The following is a 16,935-nucleotide window of genomic DNA, read 5'->3' as shown; positions in this document are numbered from 1 at the left end:
GAGGAGCGGCCACAACCACTGGGCACTCAAGACAGCTCAGGTGCCTCCACAGAGGGGACAGCAGCGCAGAGTCAGGGACAGAGCCGTCCAGGGGTCAGGGCTCTGCCCGCCCGCCAGAGGGGCTGGGCAAAAGGCACTGGGGCTCGGACACAACACTGTGTCAAGGACAGGGCGGGACCAGCCCTGGAGAACCAGCTCAGCAGGCCACTTTGGGAGTAGGTGGGCTGGGGTCTCGGCTCACCCGCCCGACCCTGCCAGGAGCTGTCTACCTGCAGGGCGGGTGAGCTCCGTGGGCAGCACTCGGGCTGCGGCACTCTGGGCAGGGGCACGGCATGCTCTGCTGACGAGGACCTGTTGCGGATACGCTAGCTGTCTGAGGCAGGGCTGGGGGCAAGGGCTCTAGCAAGGATCTTTCTGGTGAAACGATGTCTGTGCTTGACTACACTGGACTTAATTTGAGTAAGCAAAGCCCATGGGGGTGGAAGGCCACTGGCTCTCCGAGTGGCTAAGGAGGGTACTTCAGAGCTCCCTCTGGGGCATGCTGGGTTATGGGGCAGACACGGATGAGGAGCCCCTCACTTCTCTGGGAAGGTCAGGCAGAGGGTTCCTGCTGCCCTTTGGGTTTTATTGCAGGTTCTGGTTAACTTCCTGCTGTAACTTCTGCGCAGGGCCGTTCCTGGGCTCGATTTGTAGGAGGCTGCTGATGTCTGCCAGGCTGGATTTATAGTCCTAGTGGGGGAGAGAAGAGTGTGGGGAAGGGCTGGATGAGGGGAGGCGCAGCAATGTTCTCAAGCCCCAGGCTGTACCTGCCCTGGTTGCCCTGGGCCTGGAAGGCGAGCTGGCGGGCTCTGCCTCACCTCAAGCGCACCCCAAAGGCTGGCACCGGCGCAGACCGCTGAAGCTATGGCCTCTCAGCCAGACCTTTACCTTGAGTGCCTTGTGGGCTTGAGCCCGTCTGTAAAAGGCCTTCACGTTCTTGCCATCCAGCTTGAGGGCTTCTGTGCAGTCCTTCACTGCCTCCTTGTACTGTTTCAGGACCAGATAGCAGAGCGCTCTGAGGGAAAAGACCAGAGCAGGGCTCGGTCACTGCTGCTGCCCCCAAAGACAACCAGAAGTTGTGTACCAAGATGTTTTGGGGAATTTGTCAAAATGATCCTAAGGCTCAGCTGGAAGAATAAACATGGGAGACTAGCCAGGGATGCTCTGATTAAGATGATGAGGGAGCCAAGCGTGGTGGCGCACGTTAGTAATCCCCGCGCTTGGGAGGCTAAGACAGGAGGATCGCACAGGTTCAGAGCCAGCCTCAGCTACTGAGTGAGGCTCTCAGCAACTTAGTGAGACCCTGTTTCCGAATAAAGTATAAAATAGGTCTGGGAGTATAGACCGGTAGTAGAAAAGCCCTTGGGTTCCACCCCCAGTACCAAAAAAAAAAAAAAAAAAAAAAAAAAAAAAAAGCAGAAGGCCAGCTCTACAAGATGTTACAAAGCAAGAGAAATTCAGTGTGGCAGATGTATCTGTTTAAAAAACAGTATTTAAACAAAACAAAGCCTTCTAGATGTGATGAGAATCCAGGAGAATGGGTTAATGGGTGTGTCTGACGGCATAAAGAGCAAAGAAAACCCGGAGAGCGGAGTTAATGCGGGGCACCGGCCTCCCACGGCCACTGGTCTAACCTATGCGCCTGCACTGCATCTCCTTCTGTTCCAGGCCAGGAGCCGCCATTCCACTCCCTGGGTTTTGTTGTTGTTATTTTTGTGATACTGGGGATGGAACCCAGGGGCAATACTACCCCCAGCCCTATTTTCTTCTTCTTCTTCTTCTTCTTTTTTTGTACTGGGGATTGAACCCAGAGGCTTTCTACATCTAAGCTACATCCCCAGCCTGATTTTATATTTTATTTAGAAACAGGGCCTCACTACATTGCTAAGAGCCTCGCTAAGTTGCCAAGACTGGCTTTGAACCTCGATCCTCCTGTCTCAGCCTCTCAAGTACTGGGATTACAAGTGTGTGCCACCGTGCCTAGCTGAGAGTACCAATATTTTTAACAGGGAGGCTGAGAGTCTTGGAGAAGTCAAGGGGTGGCAAAAGGCAGAGACTGGCTCTAAGGCTGTGTTTGTACACAAGCACACGGCTCTGACTTATATATTGCACACTTATCCAGGGTGGTTAATGAAGCCAGGAAGATGAGTGAACGAAGCCCAGGCTGTCCCTTGGCACCCCTTAGTTACCCCTTTAACGGGGCAAATGCCGTCGGCAATGCTTGGCTCACAGGGTCTGATGAATGTGACTGTACATTTCGAGCTGTAACATGACTATATGCTAGAACTGAAGACCCCACCACAGTCAGGAGACTACGGAACACAACATCCAACGTTCCGAGCGCCCCGGGCCAGCACGGGGTAGAAGATACCTGTTGCTGTACGTGGCCGATTCCAGGTTACTAAACAAGAGGCTTTCACTGTACTTCTCAATAGCTTTCTTATGGTTGCCCTTCTTTACAAGCTCATTGCCTTCTTCCTTCAGAACTTTGGCTCTCTCCACATCCCCAGCAGAAGGCACTAGATACAAATTCAGAAGAGGAAAAAAAAAACACCAGGGAGCAGGTGCCAAGTGAGACCAATGAGATCTCTTCAGTATCGTCTCTTCCAAGATGCCTCCAACCCGCGCCCCCCAGACTGCCAGCACCGCTGCAAACCATCCTCCCTGATCGACGAATTCCCCCAATTAGTGGCTTGTGGGAAGTTAAGCAATTTTTAGTTCACAAGAGGCTGGAGACTCCTGTTAAAACATTAATAACATGTTTTAATGAGCCGGCGGCAGCTGGGACAGCTTGTGTGACTCCGATTCCTCACAATTACAGCAGGGCAACACCTGTGCTACTAAGGGCCACTCCCCGGATCCGAGAGGACAACACACAAGGGAGTAGCTATGAGCTTAAAGCAGGAAAGTAAGTATTAATAAGCAAGCAGCTAGTAGAGAAAGGGTGTAGCTTCCAGGCTTTCAGAATGGAGGAGAGCCCGCTTTCTTCTTTTGGCCTCAGCTGGCACATCCTCCCTCATGCACAGCTCTGCTCTGGCCATGGGGGGAGGGGTGAAACCTGAGCCGCTGGCCCTGGTGGTCAAGACCCTTTGCTGCTGGGTCCCTGTTAACTGTTTCAGCAGCCATTCAAAATCATCTGCATTTTAATCTTTAAAAACTATCTGTAGCTGGGCGTGGTGGTGCACGCGTAATTCCAGCGCTTGGGAGGCTGAGACAGGAGGATCACATAGATTCGAAGCCAGCCTCGGCTATTTAGTGATGCTCACAGCAACTTAGTGAGACCCTGTTTTAAAATAAAATATAAAAATAGGTCAGGGGTATAGCCCGGAGGTAGAGGCCCCTGGGTTCCATCTCCAGGACCATGAAAAACAAAAAAACTATCTGTATAAAATACTGAATTTATTTATTTATTGATTGATTGTACTGGGGATGGAACCCAGGGGCATTCTTCCTCCTAGCTACACCCCCAGCCCTATTTTTTTATCCTTTTTTTTTTTTTGAAACAGGGTCTCACTGAGTTTAGGAAGGCCTCACTAAGTAGCTGAGCCTGGCTGCAAACTGTGATCCTCCTGTCTCAGCCTCCCAAATGCTGGGATTACAAGCATGCACCAACTCGCCCGGTTTTAAAATACTGAATATTTATAGTAAGAGTAAAATTATAGAAATAAAAACACCAGAACTCATCTCTCTGCTTAAGAAACAACACTACTAGGATCTCTGAGTTATTGTGGGTCTGTCCCCAACTCAGTCCACTCCTGGAGGAAACTGTTAACCCAAACTCTGGAGAGCTGCTTTCCCTTTTTATTTTTTAAAAGTATAGTTTATACTATAGTCTCCACAAACCACTTGTTTAAGAACTACATAGAGAAGAATAAATAATTCTACACATCCCTTTAACCAGGCCCCTTCCCGACACCGTGTTCCTGAGTCCTGCAGGTGGCTGGTTCACTCATCCACAGTGCGGCCACACCGCAGCGGATCTGTCCATTATTTTTCTGTGTGTATGGTACTAGAGATAGAACCCAGGGACATTCTACCTGAGCTATAGCCTCAGACATATTTTATCTATTTTATTTTGAAACTGGATCTCACTAAGCTACCGAGGGCCTCACTAAGCTGCAGAGGGCCTCACTAAGTTGCTGAGGCTGGCTGCAAACCTGTGATCCTCCTGTCTCAGCCTACCACATATTGAGATTACAGGTTTGCACCATTGTGTCTGACTTGTCTGCTCTTTTATTTGTAGAGATTTAGGATATTTCTAGTTTTGCTTTTTCTCCTTTCTTTTTTTTGTGGCACTGAGAATTGAATCCAGAGGCACTCTACCTCTGAGCTATATCCCCAGCCCGATTTTATTTCTTATTTGAAAATAGGGTCTCACCAAGTTGCCAATGCTGGCTTTGAACCTACGATTCCCCTGTCTCAGGCTCCCAAGTACTAGGATTACAAGCATGTGCCACCATGCCCTAGTTTTATTTTTCTCTAGAATAAACATTCTGCTATGGTCATTTCCGCATGCCTTGTGCATGTGTGTGCGAATTTCTCTAGGAGACCCATGGGCTGCGAGGCACGCCTGGGCTCTGCAACACACTACTCCCTGCAATTATACCTTTTCCCATTGTTCGCCTCATGCACCGTGTCCCCCCACTGTCTCTGCTAAGGATTTTGTTCCTTCCCACCTGATTACCTTGCCCTTAAGATCCAGCCCAAGCCTCATCCCCATCTCCACACCTCCACCTCCTCTGTGAGCCTGACTCCAGCAGACACACTTAAGCCAGCTCCTAATCTGAACTTCCCAAACACTATAAACACTTCCCAAACACTCACCCCTCCTCCCTAAAACTTAAAATACTCGGTGGGCTGGTGGCGCATGCTCGTAACCCCAGTACTTGGGAGGCTGGAGACAGGAGGACTGCAAATTCACTGCCAACCTCAGCTACTTAGTGAGGACCTCCACAATGTACCAAGATCCTGTTTCAAAATAAAGAATTAAAAAATCAGCCAGGTGTGGTGGCGTATGCTTGTAATCCCAGCATTCAGCCCCGGCTACTCGAGGCCCTTTGCAACTCAGCAGAGAGCAGGGGCAGCAGTGAGCACTGGAGTCCAGCGGTCCTGCCCTGAAAGCTGGGCAGCCTTGCCGGAACTCTCCCAACTTCTCAGCTGTGCGAGCCAACAGATTCCCTTTAATGTTCTACCATGTTGAGTTTTCTATCACAAACACTCTAAGTGATGCATCCTAAATGCTGCCAGAAGAAGGGGAGCACAGACACACTGACCCAGGCTGGCTGCAGTGACACCATGGTCCGTAATCCTCACAGGTGGAAGGCGGGCTGTCTCATCACCTCCTGGACCAGCGCAGGAGACACTGAGAAGGCGGTTTGTTCTGACTTTGTTTCTAAGATTATGTTTTGTAACTCAGCTCCTGGAGGCCAACTTTTATAGGATGACTAAAACAAGGTCCTGAGCCTATCTGGGCAGCATGGTCCAGCTCACCTCTGCTCTTTGCAGTCGTGGTGTCTTTGGATTTGCTTGTGGCCGTCTCTTGGTGGTTCTCTGGAGGCAAGGAATTCCACCGCCTCTGGGCTGAGACAGGCACCATGGGGATAGAGGGCAGCTTCAGGCGCCACTCGGGCCCAAGGGAGTCCATGAGCGCTCGGGTCATCCTGGAAGGAAAGAGAGGCTTACAGGGAGGTTTCCAGCCAGTTCCAGAAGACAGCCCTCCTCTCATACACCCAAGGGAGGGAAGCCCTTTCAGAAGAGTCAGTGTCATTCTGCTCCTGGTCTGAACCAGCCTCTGACATGCGGCAGCAGAGGAATGGGAGTCTGCCACCCAGACACCTTCTCAGATCAGCCACTGCCACACGCCTTCCCTTGAACTTGGTCACACTATGTTAACTTTAAAGGGTGATCTGTTGTTTGATAAGGATGCTTAAGCTTTTCCCTCAAAAGATTACATATTCCCCAAGAAAGGATTTTCTTTTCTTTGCAGTACTGAGGGTTGAACCCAGGGACAGTCTACCTTTAGCTACACCCCCAGACTATTTTTTATTCTTTTATTTTTTATTTTATTTTTTTGCGGTACTGGGGATGGAACCCAGGGGAATTCTACCTCTGAACTACACCCCCAGCCCTATTTTTTTATTCTTTATTTGGAAACAGGGTCTCACTGTGTTGCAAAGGGCCTAAGTAGCTGAGACCCTCCTTGAACCACAATCCTCCTGACTCAGCCTCCCAAATGCTGGGATTATAAACATGGGTGCGCCATCACGCCTGGCTTTTTAAATTTTGAAACAAGGTCTCACTAAGTTGCAGAGTGCCTCACAAAGTAGCTGAGGCTGTCTGCGAACATGCAATCCTCCTGTCTCAGCCTCCCGAGTACTGGGACTACAAGTGTGCACCACCACACACTAGACAGGAATTTTTTTTTTTTTTTGGTGTTACTGGGGGTGGAACCCAGAGGCCTTCTACCTCCGGGCTACACTCCCAGACCTTTTTTTATATTTTATTTGGAAACAGGGTCTCACTAAGTTGCTGAAAGCCTCACTAAGTAGCTGAGGTTGGCTTCGAACCTGTGCCCTCCTGTCTCAGCCTCCCAAGCACGGGGATTACAAGCGTGCGCCACCATGCCCGGCTTAGACAGGAATTTTTTAAACTGTTTTGGCTGCATTATATTTCCCCAATGAATCTTGTACCAAGCTACACAAACACCTGACATCTGATAATGCTCAGTTTTTTTAAAAATGCAAATCCTAAGTTACTCTTTCATCTTAAATCCCTCCGTGATTGCCATTTCCCTTGGCCAACATGGCCTGTGAGATCTGGCCCCCTCCTTCCCTCCTCTCCACTTTTATTGTATACCACATTCCCTCCAGTTCTTTATGTTCATAATTTTTCCTCTACTTAGAACAAGTTCTTCTACTTCCAACTCCCACCTTCTCAGTCTAGCTAGACCCATCTCCAGCACGCAGTACCCCAAGGTCCAGTCAGTATGCACCAGCGGAGTGAGTACAGCCAAATCCATTCGTGCTATTACAAGCACAAGCCTTCACTGCATGGACAGGAAGAGAGACTGATACTACCACACACCCGTAACCTCCGCCTAGGCCCCACAGCTGTTTTCGCGGTTACTGCTGCAATTTCAAACCTGTTCCCTAGCCTGCCTCCCCCATCCCCTTCCTGGTAATAGGAGGCCTCTACCACCGAGCTATATCCCCATCCCTTGTTATTTTTTGTTTTGAGACAGAGTCTAGGTTACCAAGGCTGGACTCACACTTTTTCTCTCTGGCTCTGCTGCCCACAGAGCTGAGATTATAGACATGCACCACCATGGCAGGCCCGTTCTCTTTTTTCAGAGCAAACTTCTTCATACTCCAAATACAAATCTCCATGCGTGGGTGCTCAATCTGTCCCAATTCTCTCCTGCCACAGTAGAGATGACAGGGCCAGCCCTCCACCTCTGGGTTCCATTTCCTCTGTCTCTCAGACTCACCCAGGCAGCGTCTCTCTCTTACACCTGTACCTTTCTCTCTACAGACGCCAACCATCTGCAGTTAAGCCATTCAAACCTCGCTGCTCACTTAATAGCACCCTCGTGGGCACACCTCTACCACCGCAGCTATACTCCTCAGCTTCCTCTTCAGCCAGACGTCCCGAACTCACCGCCACCTGGCTTCTAGCCACGCCGAGTGGCCTCATGTTAAGCCCTCAGCCTACTTGCGCTTGTGGAACATCTGACATTAATGATGTCTCCATTCCTTCTCGAAATAGTCCTTCCCTTGGAACTCTCTACACCCCACAGCTCCTCTCTAAGTCCTTCAAATGCTAGAGTCTCTAGAGCGCCAGCCTCCCCTCTATCCACCGCTGCGGTATTCTTTTTCCTCCTGTAGCTCAATCGAACTCTGTGCTGATGATCCTCAAATCTCTGTGTCTTGCCGACGCTTCTCCTTTGCTCCTGACCCAGGTAAATACCAACCGCCTTCCTTCTATCGCAGTCTCCACATTTACCTTCAATGCAACATGCCAATGACGTTGATATCTTCCTTTCTTCCCTCTCACCGCCCCCTCCTCACTCTAAGCTTGCTGATGTCCTTCCTGTGGGCCCTGAATTGTCCCCCCACCCTCCCACCTCTCCCTTCCTACGCTGCTTCCTTCATGCCGTCCTGCAACATGGCATCAATGAGCTTTTCTCTAAAATACAGCTCATGTTGCTCCACAACTAAAGACTTTCTCAGGATGCCCCACGTGCTCAAGATTAAACCCAAGTCCTGGATAGCAGGTCCCGTGTGACCTGGCCTCCCAGCTCAGCCCAAGCTGAGCTCTCACCTGCAGCTCCTGTGGGCTGGAGGTCATCCTTCCTCACCTTGCATGCTGCCCTTCTGCTGGCCCCCGCCTGCACCTCTGCGGAGCATTCAGCCCTGCTTCACTTCCCTGAAAAGGCCTGGCTGGCTGGGTACCTCTCTGTCCCTACGCCTGGCGCTCCTCCTACCGCAGTACTTAACACACTGCACTAAGGTTGCCTTACTGACCCGTCTTCTCCCAGAGACCCGGAGCTCTATGAGGACAGGAAGGGGTACATCTCAGTCAGCAGCCCAGGTCCTAGTGCAAAGTCGTACATACCTGATAGATTTTGTTGAATGACAGAAATTAAAAGGAAGCAAAGAGAAAGAAAAAGGATGTTGACAAAAGTCAAGCAAGAGATAAAACACTAAACATATACTATGAAGTCAAAGGTTTTAGTTTAGTGTTTGGGTTTCTAGTAGCTGATGCAAAGACAGCAAACTTAATCAAATATACCTATGATGGTATCTATGAGATAAAAACCAATCATGCCTCAGGAAACCAGAAAGAAATTTCACCTGGGGGCCTAACGGAGGGGGTCACAGTATAATATCCTGAGCCACATCTGTTGTGGCTTGAATCTGGATGAACCCCAAACCTCATGCAACCACGTTCAGAGGTGAAATACATGAATCATGAGGGCTTAATACATCTGATGGATTAATTATTTGAATGGCTTTACTGGGTAGTGACTGTAGGCAGGTGGGCATGTTTGAAGGAGGTAGGTCACCGGGGGTTGGCCGAGGGCACTCTCTCTAGCCCTGGTTCCTTCCTCCTCCCCTCCGCTTCCCCGCTGTCAGGAGCTAAGCAGCTTTCTTCTGTCATGCCCAGAACACCAGGATGTTTCTGCCTTGCAGCCAGAAGACTATGGACTGAACCTCGGAAACCATGAGCCAATTGAAAACCTTTCCTCCTCCAAGTTGATCTTGTCAGGTGTTTTGGTTGCAGTGATGCAAAGTCAACAAAACACCACAGAAGTCATCTCCACAGGCTGAGCCCTGGTGGCCTGTGCATGCGTCTTGCTCTCTCAGTAGAGTTGGCTCTTTGAAGAGAAGTGAGTTTATTCTGGCTCCCCCCACGGACCTAGCATAATACCTTAAAGCAAGCTCAATACACATTACTGTGATGAACTTGCATACTTAGGAACAAATTAATCAGCCAATCTCTTAATTCTGAGTCCTTAAATACCTGCTCAATACAACAGCAGATTCTCCTTACATACTTTCCCCACATGCTCATTAGGAGCTTCTAATCTAGCTAGAGGGACCTTGCTGCCCAGAATGCAACCAAAGCAATGGCCCTGAGACAGTCAAGGAAGACAGGGATTTCCAGGAAGAAATCCTGTGGTGCATGGGGCTCACCTGTTGATGCCCTCTAGGGCTGACGTTACACTGTTATCAATCTGCAGTACAGTCTTGTAGTCGACATAGGCCAGGGAGTACTTCTCCAGGGCCTCATAGGCAGATGCTCGCCGTAGCAGGGGCTTTATGCTGAAGGGAACCAAAGCCAGTGCTCTAGAACAGAAAAAAAAAAAAATTATATATATACATTATATATATATATATATATATATATATATATATAATCTGCCTTCTGTGCCAGCAGGGGTCCTGCACAGTCTCTTCCTGAGGGACGCTCTGTAGCATTCAGTATACTGGAGGTAATCTTTGGTCTAGAGTCACTGCTAAAGTTGCCTAACCTTAAAACAGGGACTCTTCACCTTGAACTGAGGGAGGAAAAGAGGACAGAGAACCACTAATATTATGAAATTTGTGTGCACATAAATCATTTTTCATATTATCAATCCCCTCAAAACAAAGAACAAGCGCATCTAGATTTTACACTACCATGCATTTGTAGACTGTAGCCAGTGGAAGAAACAGACAAGCTTTGGAGTCAGCGGAGGCAGTGTCTGGATTCCACCCCTATCCCTAACCACTTGACCCATGTGATCCCTCTACTGTTCCCATCGTCCGCAACTCAATTCTGGTCTGGGAAGAACAATAAACACCCCACAGATGAGTTGTGAGCACTCAAAAAGGAAAATCGACCAAGAGAACGCTCATCTTTCTGCTCTCTCCTGCCTGCCACCTGGGCTCGAACGAAGGCAGTGTCACAGGATATCGAATCCAGGAACACATTCAGAGGGCATGTGCTAGTTAGCAATGATGACAGAAGGCAACATTATACTGGCTAAAAGCAGGGGTACGAAAAACTGTTCAGTGTCCTCTACAACTAGCCACAGACAGAGAACCATTTCCTCCTTTCTCTTTGCTCCCTTAGAGACAATTTATTCACCACTATCCTTTCTTATTTCTCTCTCTCCCTCTTAGCCACACCCACATCCACCAAAGAAAAACACCTGGGCAGGTGAGTCACTGAGCCGCAACTCTCTCTCATGTCAGCCCCGAGTCTCCCAAAGGCCTCAAGGCCTATACTTGCCCACCCGCTTCCCTTTCAACCCACAGATAAAACTCCCAAAACATGAGCCAGGCATGGTGGCGCACACTTCTAATCCCAGCGCTTGGGAGGCGGAGACAGGAGGATCATGCAAGTTCGAAGCCAGCCTCAGCTACTCAGTGAGGCTCTCAGCAACTTAGTGAGACCCTGTTTTCAAATAAAATATAAAATAGCTTCACAAAAGAAGAAATTCAAATGGCCAATAAATGCATGAAAAAATGCTCAACATCACTGGCAATCAGAGAGATGCAAATCAAAACTACCCTGAGATTTCACCTAACTCCAACTAGAATGGCCATCATTCAAAACACAAACAACAACAGATGCTGGCGAGGATGTGGAGAAGTGGGAACTCTAAGACATTGTTGGTGGGATTGCAAATTAGTGCAACCACTTTGGAAAACAGTATGGAGAATCCTCAGAAGAATGGGAACAAATCTACCATTTGAACCAGCAATACCACTGTTGGGTATCTACCCAAAAGAAAAGAAACCAAACTACCAAACTAATGCATGTGTATCTATGTTCATAGCTGCACAATTCACCATAGCCAAACTATGGAACCAGCCAAGATGTCCATCAACAGATGAATGGATTACAAAACTGTGGGATATGTACACAATGGAATTTTACTCAGCCATCAAAAAAAAACTCAATTACATCATTTTCAGGGAAATGGATGGAACTGGAGGACATTATGCTAAGTGAGATTAGTCAGGCACAAAAAATAAGAAATCAGATGCTTTCCCTAATATGTGAGAGTTAGGGAGAAAAGAGGAGCAAACAAGTCAACCTAAAGGAGGAGAAATGAGGGGGGAAGAGGAAAATCTCTAAAGCTCACAATGTACTTAAACATATCGAAGTCAATCACTAAGCCAAGCAAGGGAGGGAGGGACGGGGAGGGAATGGGGTGGGATTTGGGTAGGGGTTAAATCAGCGATGAGTACATGTTTGTACACACAAGTTTTTTACCCCAATAAGTTGTATGAATATAATGCACCAATAAAAAAAATAAATAAAATAAAATAAAATAAAATAGGCCTGGGAGTATAGCCTGGAGTAGAAAAGCCCCTGGGTTCCACCCCTAATACCACACACACACACCCCTCCCCAAACACGTCAGGGGCCATAGGACCACGCAGAGCCTCTCATTTCCAGTGACTGGTGGGATCCTGACAAAGAAGTGAGCTGGATAAGCCTAGCCTTCTTTCTTCCAAGACTTGCGAGCATCCCAAGGCAAGCCCAGGCCACTTACGAAGTGCAATCTTTGATGCAGTCCGTGCAGTTTCCATCCTTTAAGTGGCACGCTGCTCGGTTGGAGTAGAGAACGCTTTCCTCCTCGGGGTCTGGAGAACCTGCCAGGTGGTGGTAGGGACAGTGACAAGATCATCAGCTTGAGGACCGTGGCCTCGGGCCCCGGGGGGCCTTTCATGCCACACTCGGGCTTGGGGAATGGCAGCAGAGCTGACTGTGACCTGATCAGGTTCGTTCACCTGATGGGCTGACGTGTTCGACATTCTCACAGGAGAGCAGAGACAGAACGTTCTGCTAGACAGGAACCCAGCAGCTCCTCCTTCGTCCACTCCAGTACTGAACTTGGCACCAGGCAAAAGATAAACATGAGCTGGGCTTGTCATCCCAGCATTTGAAAGGCTAAGATCGGAGGATCTTAGTTTGCAGACAGCCTCAGCTACTTAGTGAGGCCCTTTGCAACTCAGTGAGACTCAGTTTCAAAGTAAAGAATAAAAAATAGGGCTGGAGGGTATTGCTCGGAGGTAGACTGCCCATGGGTTCCATCCCCAGTACTGGGGAAAAAAAAATCTGATTTCTGATTCAAAGAAATCCATGCTGTTTATAATTTCTGTAATTTGATTATAGAAAGCATGTAAGCCCAATAGAGAAAAAAAAAAAGAACACTGACAGGGAAGTGATAAGGGAGCTGGGTCTGCCAGGACAGCTGATTACTCAATCAGAAGGACTGAAGGACTCAAGCTACCCAGCGGGGAGGAGATACTGGTCCCCTCTCTAACGGTCATCTTTACTCACAGGAATCACAGACGTTCATGTCCCTCACTGGGGCCACAATAATGTTCATACTTAAACATAATTTTCAGCCATTTCATACCCACTGGCATAGGCCATATAAACAAACAACCCCCCCCCAAATAAAAACACTGAAAATTACTGTTGATCCAGTAACTCCATTCCTAGGTTTAACTCCAAAGAACCCCAAACAGGCTCTTTTGGAAAAATTTGAAACATACATAAGCCATAAAAAAATCAGTACCCACCACTATATTTAGCATGATTACATTCATTTCTAACCTCTTTTATTTTGACATGGCTAAAGTTCCACTCATCCTTATCACGTTGCTCCAGAGGCCAGCGCGATCCCAAAGCTGGTAAATTCTCCAGCACTGTCTACTTTTATTCTGCTTTCACAGGTAAGAAATAATGTCACGTTATTTCTAGAAGAGCATGTCCTAAGCATCATATTGCCCAAGCTTCTGCAGCCTGCTTCTTTCACTAAGTATTGTGATACCATGTGGATATTTGATATCTTTCATGCAGAACCAACAATAACAAACATAAAAAATTAATAGCCCATTTTTTCCTCTTATTTTTCTAGGCCCTGGGAAAGAAAGTACAGAGATAAGTAAAAGATACCCTTGCACCGGGCGTGATGGTGCACGCTTGTAATCCCCGCACTTGGGAGGCAGAGACAGGAGGATCGCGCAGGTTCGAAGCCAGCCGCGCTGGCGTAAGAGACCCTGTTTCAAAAATATAAAATAGGTCTGGGAGTGTAGCCCGGAGGTAGAAGGGCTTCCAGGTACCCCAGTACCACCAAAAAATAAATAAATAAATAAATAAATAAATAAATATGCCCTTGCATTTAGAGAGCAAGTACAAGTACTCAAAACCTGCTATTGGCCAAGCGTGGTCATTAATCCTCTAATCCCAGGCAAGGGATTACATGAGAGGCTGAGGCAGGAGGATCACAGTTTGAGCAACTTAGCAACACCCTGCCTTAAAAAAATGGCTGGGGACTTAGCTCGGTAGTTTCAATCCCCAGTACCATAAAAACAAACACCTGTAATCTATTTTAAGTCACCAGAGCATAATTGCTCTGTTGTTTCTGAGCAACAGTAGTGGTGTGCTGGAAAAGGTATCACAACCTACAATCCAGGGCTGGGGATATAGCTCAGTAGTAGAGTGCTTCCTAGCATGTGTGAGGCCCTCAGTCCAATCTTAGTGTTGCAAAAAAAAAAAAAGCTAAGGAAAACCTGCAATTCAGCCTGTGATCCCGTGCAAGTCATTCAACCCCTCTGCTTATGAGTGCTCTCCAGCCACACGAAGGTATCATTTCACAGACTTGCTACAAAGCTCTATTGCATCAGGGTGCTTCCTACGCTCCTTTCAAGATCATGAAAACTGGTCAGAGAAATCGGACATGTGTCCACAAATCACACAAAAAAAATCAGTAACTGGACTGGAACCAAACTCTGGTCCCTGCTAAGTTTTAAACAGCCGGCCAGTTCTTCTTGAGTCCCAGAATACGCCCACACAGAAGCATAACTTTTCCAGGCCGGCTGGGGTGATATGAAAGAAAAAGACAGAAACATCAGTATCTTGGATTTCTCAGCAACTTCCTCAAGTGAGACCAACACGAAGAGGTAAACCTAACGAGGTTTCTGCGGGCAGAGAGAGAAGTGGGCACGTAGCTTGAAACTGCAGAAAGTTGAACAGAAAAACCTGAAATCGAGTTGGGCGTGGGGGCACACGCTTGTAAACTCAGCATTTGGGAGGCTGAGACAGGAGGATCATGGTTCCAAGACAGCCTCAGCTACTTAGGGAGGCCCTCTGCAACTCAGTGAGACCCTGTCTCAAAATAAGAGAATAAAATATAGGGCTGGGGGGTGTACCTCAGAGGTAGAATGCCCTGGGTCTCACCCCCAGTACCGCCAAAAAAAAAAAAAAAAAAAAGCCTGAAATCTGGGGATTTGGGAACAATAGCTAATCTTTTTTTTCTCTCTCTCAGAACTGGGGATTGAACCCAGAGGCATTCTACTTCCAAGTTACACTCCCAGCCCTATTTTTATTCTTTATTTTGAAACAGGGTATACCAAGTTGCAGAGGGCCTCATTAATTAGCTGACGCTGGCCGCATACAAGTGGTCCTACTGTCTCTGCCTCCCAAGTCGAGGGATTACAAGCGTGCGCCACCACGTCCCAGCTTCTTAGCTAAATATTCTCTATTCAAATTCCATTTCTAACATGTTTTCACTGTGTTATCCTAGAGTAAGTAATTCTTCTGGATTCCTCATCTACAGGTGTCTTATCCACACATCATAATGAAGATAAACAAGACGTGTTCATACACTACAGCGTATGGTAAAGCAGTCAACAAAAGCTAGCCAAGAAAATAAGAGGAGGAAGGCAAAAAGATTTAGGTACTAGACAGTGACTTACAGAACATAAAAGCCAAGGCTTTTCTCAAAAGTCAAAGCAATGGGGGCTCCTAGATATTATCTACAAAAAGAGACTTCCACCAAACGTCCCTGTGTGGTTGAGCTGGAGGCTGGGAGATGTGGTAAGAATATGCTACTCTATTTAAATCTCTCCAGGGGCTTCCCATCAGGCAGTGAGATCCAAACTCCTTACCAGGGCTTACAACAGCTACACAATAGGTTCTGCCTACACTAACTTTGCCTTCTGAACGTACCTGGGCTTACTCTGCCCAGGGGCCTTTCTAATGGCTGTTCCCTCCACTTGGTGTGCTCAGCACCCAAAACTTTGTGCGCTGGGCTTTTCATTTAAACTTCAACTCAAATATACTTCCCTGGGAAGAAGTCCTCGACCTTCCGCTCTAAAGAAGAGCCCCAGTCAAGTTGGTTAAATCACCATTTTTTTTCCCCCCAGAGCTGTGGTTATTTCACGTCTTATTTATTAGCTTAAGAACCTCCCCAAGAAGGTTCAATCCTTAAAAGGCTCTGTCTTGATATAGTCGGTATATACCAGGTGCTCAACAATTACTTATTAAAATATGAAGCCGGGCGCGGTGGCGCACGCTTGTAATCCCAATACGTGGGAAGCTGGGACAGGAGGATCACAGGTTCGAGGGCAGCCTCACCAACTAGTGAGCCACTCATCGGCCTAGCGAGACGCAATTTTAAACTAAAAATAAAAATAAATAGGGCTGGGGGTTTAGCTCGGAGGTAGAACAGCCCTGGATTCAATCCGCAGTAGCTAACACACACACACACGTCGTAGGGAAAGAGGGCTCAGCTATATCCTCGGGGATCAGAATGAGGCCACAATTAACTAGGGATGGACACCAAGAAGGCAGTTATAAAGCAGTAGCAAAGAAAGGACCCAGGAAGTTTCTCGTCGGATGCCCCAGCCGGGAAGGGGCGGAGAACATGGTGGGAGGGCCTTGGGACTGCCGGCGGGGAGAAAGCAAGCCCAGAGGCCGGGGAAGAGCGAGGCCCGGGCGGTGATGGTGGGCGGCTGGAGGACGCAGGCTTGGAGGAGACATGGGCGGCTCGTACCTCGCGCCTGCAGCAGCCGCAGCGCGCGGCCGTAGAGCGCGGAGGCCTCGGCATACTGGCCGTTGCGGAAGCTCTGGTTGCCGGCAGCGCGGAGCTCCTCCACCGAGTCTGGGAGCTTGGGGGCCATCCCGGAGCCGGCGGGCAAATGCGAGCCGCTTCGTTTGCTCCCGGAGTCGCGCGGAAGAGCGTCCGGGCGGAAGCACCGGCCGCGTGCGCTTGGGTCCGCCCGCTGATCCGTCCTCCAGGGGGCGCGGCGCGCGTGCGCAGTGCAGAACCTCTGCGCGCCAGGGGGGCTGGAGCTGCGCGGGGCGCTCGGGATGCCCTACGCTAGGAGCGGTGGATGAGACCGTGAAGGAGGCCGGGTCCCTGTCCTCAGCGCACTTATGTTTTGGAGGGGCCCTACAGCCAACTAAATGATGAGCAAGCGAAGACGCTAATTTCATAATGTGATCAGTGATATAAGAAAAATAAAGCCGGGTCATGTCATAGAAAGCGACCGTCTGGAGCTTATTTTAGATGGGGGAGCGCAGAAAGGCCTCTCTGAGCGCGTGGGT

General features: G+C 48.6%; 1 protein-coding gene across 1 annotated transcript; it reads right to left on the bottom strand.

Moving 5' to 3' along the window:
• Positions 1-624: 624 nt before the first annotated feature.
• Positions 625-16,508, bottom strand: TOMM34 (translocase of outer mitochondrial membrane 34; the record flags this gene model as incomplete). Its single annotated transcript, XM_080716501.1, has 7 exons — positions 625-729; positions 928-1,054; positions 2,411-2,558; positions 5,530-5,699; positions 9,735-9,887; positions 12,089-12,188; positions 16,382-16,508. The coding sequence occupies 7 exons, from the start codon at positions 16,506-16,508 to the stop codon at positions 625-627; spliced, it is 930 nt and encodes a 309-aa protein (XP_080572627.1).
• Positions 16,509-16,935: the final 427 nt, after the last annotated feature.

Source organism: Muscardinus avellanarius, assembly GCF_963383645.1.
Source record: "Muscardinus avellanarius genome assembly, chromosome: 19".
Taxonomy (NCBI): Eukaryota; Metazoa; Chordata; class Mammalia; order Rodentia; family Gliridae; genus Muscardinus; species Muscardinus avellanarius.
This window is presented reverse-complemented; position numbering and strand designations above follow the sequence as displayed.